Source organism: Varanus komodoensis, unplaced genomic scaffold (genome assembly GCF_004798865.1).
Source record: "Varanus komodoensis strain SLA01 unplaced genomic scaffold, ASM479886v1 scaffold111, whole genome shotgun sequence".
In the NCBI taxonomy this organism is placed as follows: Eukaryota; Metazoa; Chordata; class Lepidosauria; order Squamata; family Varanidae; genus Varanus; species Varanus komodoensis.
The window spans coordinates 957,785-964,616 of NW_025335321.1; the positions used below are offsets into that span (position 1 = coordinate 957,785).

The following is a 6,832-nucleotide window of genomic DNA, read 5'->3' on the forward strand; positions in this document are numbered from 1 at the left end:
CCCCTGCGTCACAGTAAGGGATTTTCATTTAGAAGGTCATTTGACTGTCAGCCACATGTCCCCCCCACCCCCACCCGCTTTCTGTGGTAAAGGATTTTTGCAGTGCAAATCACAGGACCCCATGCCTTTTTTCCCACTTTCCCCAATCATCTTCTCCACTATAAATGACTCGGATCACAGCCATGGACAGCAGCTTCTTCAGAACAATGACTCCAGCATGCATTTTCTAATTATCAAGCATACAAGGGAGAGCAACTGAACTTGTTAATGCCCAAGATCACTCATTTTGGATTTACTACTTCTTCATAACTTGAGAATAAAGAATTTCTTGAAACATATCTCCAGTTATAGTAAGGAACTAGGGAGATGAGTTTTGCTAAGGTCCGTTTGAATTCTACATTTGGCAAGGGAAACAGCACTTTGCTTCCTGTTGAAGATGTGGAGCTCTGTGATTTGTCAAGGAATGTTTTCCAGCAGTTCCCCTTTAAGTCCTCTTATGGCTTTACTGTGCTCTCCTTCCTCTTCCTCTGGATAGCGGTAGCTACAGTCATCTACCTCTTGGGCCAACTGTTCATGGGGCACTATGGATGGGATGGGTGGGGGGGGGGAGAGAGAGAGAGAGTCCATTATTGCATTCCCCCCAGGCAGATAGGCTGGAATCTGACTTCTGTTCCAAGACTATACCCTCTACAAGGCCACAAGAAAGCAGCAGCCACCTGCTACAGCTGCTAATGCATGTTTACCCACAAAATAGGGAAATCTACCCACCCAGGAAAGCGGGCAGCACAAATGTGACTGGCAGGGTCCACAAACCAGCTCCACAAACCTAAAGTGCAATGGGTTAGGACATCAGCGCAGCATGCCTGTTTGCCTTTCCAGCTGACCACATGCCTGGCTTCTCCAGCTTGCTTAATAGCGTAATCTGCAAGTTAGTAATCTACAAGGAAGTGTTCTGTCAATGTTTAAATCAAGAATACTATTTTTTTGCTTCAGGGAAACCTCCAAGGGGAAGCCTTTCCTGGGTACATGATGCCAGAGGCAAAGCAGAGAGAAAGGCTCTCTGCTGCTTTCATGCCTTCTGCTCCAGGTCATAGACTTCCTGGAGCATCCTGTTCACTATGGCTAAGGCGTACATGGCTAAGGCATACATCGGTGGGCCTACACGTTCTGATCCAGAAGGGGGCTGAGTTAAAACCTCCTTCCTATTAAGTGCTTAAGCCTGTCTCCCTCGCCAAACTTTGTATTCAGCATTAAGGTGGCCTTGGCATCAGCTAGAAAAATCAGGAAGGAGAACTTGCGATGGGAAAGAGGTAGCCCCCAAGGACTGCAGCCTGGAGGCAATTTGAGGTCTTGGAGGTCAGAGTACAACCCTTCCAGTTGAGGCTCAGAAAGAAGAGCCAATGGGACAGCAGCACAGGTGTTGGGCTAGAACCAGGGCAGTGGTGATTCTGAGCTCTGACAAAGTCTTCCACCAAGTTTGCTGGAGATCTGGAAGAAGAAGGCTGGCCTCTGCAGCCCACCATTCATTTTGCAAAATGAGCTTCTGTCTCTTGCACATATTTTGGAGCTACACCTTAACTATTTCCATAATCATGATTGTACAAAATAGGGAGGAGAGGAACAGGAGCTCTGCAGAATCTCAAAGTCCTCCCTCCTCCAGAAGCCTCCAAAAAATAAAAAAAGCCCTCTGCCTTCTAAGTGTATCTTTGCAGCCAAGAGTGCTAAATATTTGTCTTATGAAAATGTGAAAGCAGAGATTTCCAGGCCACCCTGTGGGATCAAGGCACTCATGCCGGGTGCTGCGGATGTGCTGGGGGTAACTCACCCCTTTCAAGTGAAAGGCACAGAAGCCCAAAATGGTGGAAACAGGTGGGGGGTAAGAAGGAGTAAAGGGTGTTGCTGGAAAGGCAGCCTTCTGGCCTTACATTTCAGGTGCTTTGCTTGGGCTCCGAATCTGATGAAGACGCAGGAAAGCAGTAGGGTGAGCACACAGAGGAGCAGGACCATTATTAGGGTGATGCTAATGGGGATCAGGTGGTTGTCTATCTCTGAAAACAAGCAGAAAACACCTGAAAACCAAGCAAAGAAGTGTCCCCAGACAAATGTGAGAGAAACGGGGTGGGGGGGGGGGGTAGGCTGGGCTCAGATGGAGAGATTCAGTACATATGCTGGGGTAGCTGGAAAAAAGATTTTGAATAGTTTGATCAGAAGGAATTCCAAAGCAGGCAGTCCTGATGGTGGCAAGCACCCTTTCACATGGCCATTTACGACATGGATGTTTCCAGTGACAAATGTCTGGGCATGTGGTGATCCTCCATCAAGCTTACAGAAGTGGTTTCAGAGCCACATCTGGCAAATTTCTAGCCCTTCATCTCTCCTAAAGACCAAGCAAATGCTCACCTGCAACGTTAGTGGGAGGTTGTGTGGGGCCTTTCCATTCAGGCTTGCAATTCACATCTTCCTCCTCTGCGGCCAGATTGTTAAGCATCCCCTCAGAGCAGCTTTGGCAACCTTTGAAAAATGCACAGGCCCATCAGAAATGTGTCAGGAAGTGAGCACCCCAAGGCAGCACCTGCACCCTCAAACCTATGCAGCATTCCAACCTCACCCACCAGCTCACCTAATTTATTCCTCTGTTTCTATGTGAATTTTGTTTTTGCATTTTAGGTAACTGTCTAGAAGCTGAAGTAGTTGCAGCAGGAAGTATTCCAAAAGGAGTAAAATGGTGGGAGTTGAGGAAGTGTTAAAAAGGTGCAGGGCACAAAGAACTGCCAGTTCAACAGTTAAAGAAGATTACACTGCTAAGGGGGAGAGACTGTCCTTCACTCCCTTTTGGAGTATCTTCTGTTGCCATTTTTCTCCCCTTTTATTGATGCATTTCCACTGACAGTGAGGTTCCTTGCCTTTGGCAAATGAGCTAATTTTTGCCTGTATGCAATTTATTCTTGTTTTCCCTCTGATAATTGAAAATGACAAAGAAAGCAATCAGACCAGCCTTTATGTATTGCACCTAACAAAAGCCTGACAAAAATTACAGACAGAAGAGGAAGAAGAGGGGGGAACAGGCCATGGTGAGCCTGATCAGTGGTCAGTGAACAGATAACCCAATGTAGTGTATTTGCAGAGTACGTGAGCATGCCGTGGGCAATTCCCATTGTGGGCAGTTAACATGTTAGGTCCTTAGGGATTAATGAGGATCCAAAGTTTACAAGCATTTTCAGAACAGTGGCTGAAGTTCGGCTCTATTATTGCAGATGCACGGGGGTTGAAGGCAGCACAACCAAGCTCTCTTCATCCATACCTGAAGCAAACACATTTACTTCATGCCTCTAGATAAACAGCTTTACTGCCATATATTTGGATTCCATGGGTGTATTTTGTATCATAGCAAGATGCCCCCCTTTGATTTGGTCCAGAGATATATTGTGGCAGGCTCTGGGGAGCCTAATAGCTGCTAGTGTATTTTACTGATTGCTTTTACAGCATTTATGTACAGCACCAGATTTTGGAGAGGTAAACAATCAAAAGACTAAAACAATATGCTGAAACTGAATACAGTTGGATGCTCATATCTGCTGGTTCAGTTACTGTGTTTTTACTTAACGGTGGTTGATCTTGGTCCAGAAGATAAGTTGTAAAGTGCCAAAGAGAAGTTGTAAAGTGACTTAAGTGAAAATGTAAGTGAAAATTCTTGATTTAATAGGGAAAGAAAAAAAAACATACACTGAGGTTGGTAAGAACAAATTTTCTATTGTTCTACTGTGAAAAAAGGGAATCGATATATAAAGTGTTCACTATTATCTGCAGTTCAGGCATCTGCTGAAGGGCAGTGGAACTGAGCCGTTTTACTGATATCAGGAATATCAGTAAAACAAAACAAACCCAGTGGCTGCTTAACTAAAGAGAACTTTCTGAAATAAATGTTTCCAGGAGATGTCAGAAACAAGCTAGTGTGGCACCTGTCTGAACTCCAGAGAATTTACAACAGAAAGGGAGCTGCCAAGTTGAAAGCCCAGGGGCACCTATCGCCTTCACCCCTCTTTCTAACGGCTGTTTAGCCTCCCTGGCCAAACTGTGTCCCTTAAGCTCAGGAGCCGTGAACCTGGCGGACACGACTGCCTGCAACAGCATGAGGGTGCTGAGGTCTGACCCAGCAGCCAGGACACGGGGTAGAAAATACCGCTCCGGCGGGGGAAGCGCACCTTTCCTTGTCTGCTTCTGCCAAGGGGCACACGGACACTTGCCACACTCCTCTGCCGCCTCTCCGCACGAGTACTCAGGGACGCATTTGCAAATGGCATCGGCAAATTCAGAGCAGTTCCGCACATATTCCCGTTGGTGTCCTTAAGAGCAGACGTTTTTTAGCGGTCCCGGTGATGTCCAAGGAGGGAGCGACCGTCCGTCCGTCCGCCCGTCCGTCCGTCCACCCAGGAACAGGTGGCGGGCACCGGCCGAACAGACACAACGCGCGGGCTTCGGAGCGCCTCTCCTGAGCGGCTGCCGCACAAACGCCGCCAGGGAAAGCAGCGCCCCTCCGCCAGCCTCGAGGCCAGGCGGGCGCCGTGTCCCCAGGAGGTCCCTCGCGGGCGCGCTCCCGCCGCCGGCGCCGCGCCCCGTCCCCCAGACGCACGGGGCAGTCTCCCGCCCGTCCCGGCGAGGGCCCGGCTGGGCGGCCTCGGCCAGCCCCCGGAACCCCCGGCCGCGGGCAGCGGGACGGCGAGGCGAGGCGGCGCCGCGGGAACGCACCGGCCCCGGCGCGCGGGCGCACTTACCGTCGCAGACTCGGCAGGGCGCGCAGTGGCTGGCGGTGGGCGCTTCGCGGTACGTGCCTGCGGGAGCGAGAGGCGCTTAGCGAGGCGCGCCGGTCCCCCTCCCGCGGCCGGCCCGTTCCCGGGCCGACCCAGAGCGAGCCCGCCCCGCTTACCCGGCTGGCACGGCCGCCCCTCCGCGCGCGCTCGGCCCAGCGCTCCCGGCAGCAGCAGCACCAGCGGCAGCAGCGGCGCGGCCCGGCAACCCATTGCGGCGCGGCGGGAACGCCGAGGCAGCTGCAGCGGCAGGGCCAGGCGCTCTTTCGCCGTCCCGGCGAGCTCGGATCTCTCGGCGCGGGGCGGGATCCTGCACGTGGCCTCGCAGCCCGCCCCGCCCGGGAAGCAGCATGCTGGCTCTCGGCGCCACCCCTTGGTGCCCCTCCAACTACCGACCGAGGCGCTAGAAGCCTGCTGGCTTGCCAAAGGATGCGCCCAGCGGATCACCCTGGGCAGAGCCGATGGGCCCCCCATGCCCAGGCACTGCGGAGCCCCCCCAGATTCCTCCCACCCGCCTGAGCTTGGCCCAGGACTAAAAGCGACAGGCAGAGCGCGGAGATCCATTGTAACTTCCCATTCCAGGGAAGGACGTCAGCGGGGATCAGTAGCACGAATGGCTGATAACCACAATGGAGTGGTCACTGACCTCGAGCCAGACATCCTGGAATGTGAAGTCAAATGGGCCTTAGGAAGTCTGAGCAACAACAAAGCTAGTGGAGGCGACAGTATTCCAGCTGAGCTATTCAAACTCTTAAAAGACAATACAGTAAGAGTGCTACACTCGATATGCCAGCGAATTTGGAAAACTCAGCAGTGGCCACAGGATTGGAATAGGTCAGTTTACATTCCGATCCCAAAGAAGGGCAATGCCAAAGAATGTTCAAACTACCGCATCATTGCACTCATTAAACACGGTGACAAAGTTATGTTCAAAATCCTACAAGCTAGGCTCCAGCAGTATGTGGACTGAGAACGACCAGAAGTACATGCAGGATTTTGAAGAGGCAGAGGAACTAGAGATCAAATTGCCAACATAGGCTGAATCATGAAGAAAGCTAGGGAGTTCCAGAAAAACATCTGCTTCATTGACTATGCTAAAGCCTTTGATTGTGTGGATCACAACAAATTGTGGCAAGTTCTTAAAGAGATGGGAGTACCAGACCATCTTATTTGTCTCTTGAGAAACCTTGTCAAGAAGCAACACCAATTGGTTCAAAATTGAGAAAGGAGTTCAGCAAGGCTGTATACTGTCGCCCTGCCTATTTACAGTAACTTATATGCAGAGTTATATAAGATCATGGCATCCGGTCCTCTACCTGGCAAATAGATGGGGAAGAAATAGAGGTAGTGACAGATTTCATTTTCCTGGGCTCCAAGATCACCGCAGGTGGGGACTGCAGCAAAGAAATTAAAAGATGCTTGCTCCTTGGGAAGAAAGCTATGACAAATCTAGACAGCATACGAAAAAGTAGAGACATTACCATGCCAACAAAAGTGCGTATAGTCAAGGCTGTGGTTTTCCCAGTTGCAACGTATGGCTGTGAAAGTTGGACCATAAGGAAGGCTGAGTGCCGAAGAGTTGAGGCCTTTGTATTGTAGTGCTGGAGGAGACTCCTGCGAGTCCCTTGGACTGCAAGGCGATCAAACCAGTCAGTCAGCCCTGACTGCTCTTTAGAAGGCCAGATCCTGAAGATGAAACTCAAATACTTTGGCCACCTAATAAGAAGGAAGGACTCCCTGGAGAAGAGCTTAATGCTGGGAACGAATGAGGGCAAAAGAAGAAGGGGACGGCAGAGAATGAGGTGGCTAGATGGAGTCACTGAAGCAGTCAGCATGAGCTTAAGTCAGGGGTCCCAAACGCGCGGCCCACGGGCCAATTGCCGGGCTGGCGGGGGAGGGGCCCTGCGGCCTTCAAAGCGCCGGCAGCGCCCGGGCCGGCCTCCGGATGAGCAGCCCACCACCACCGCTTGATGCGGCCTAGCCTCACCCAGACTCTACTTCCAGCGGCCCCCAGGTAAGTTGAGTTT

The 6,832-nt window shown here is 51.2% G+C and overlaps 1 protein-coding gene across 1 annotated transcript; it reads right to left on the reverse strand.

The window, feature by feature from the left end:
• Nucleotides 1–318: 318 nt before the first annotated feature.
• TNFRSF9 (TNF receptor superfamily member 9) lies at nt 319–5,018 on the reverse strand. The gene is made up of 6 exons (XM_044420871.1): nt 4,925–5,018; nt 4,773–4,829; nt 4,203–4,343; nt 2,401–2,511; nt 1,926–2,048; nt 319–581 (listed from the first exon to the last, which is right to left on the reverse strand). Exons 1-6 carry the CDS (start codon nt 5,016–5,018, stop codon nt 457–459), a joined length of 651 nt encoding a protein of 216 aa, XP_044276806.1. The 3' UTR covers nt 319–456.
• Between the last annotated feature and the right edge of the window lie 1,814 nt (nt 5,019–6,832).

Excerpts from the sequence above, each read along its gene's own strand:
- TNFRSF9 (XM_044420871.1), bottom strand. The coding sequence starts at position 5,018 with ATGGGTTGCCGGGCCGCGCCGCTGCTGCCGCTGGTGCTGCTGCTGCCG. Across the intron at positions 4,344-4,772 it reads GCCCTGCCGAGTCTGCGACG|GACACCAACGGGAATATGTG; the intron begins GTAAGTGCGCCC and ends TCTGCTCTTAAG. Across the intron at positions 2,512-4,202 it reads GCAGAAGCAGACAAGGAAAG|GTTGCCAAAGCTGCTCTGAG; the intron begins GTGCGCTTCCCC and ends CATTTTTCAAAG.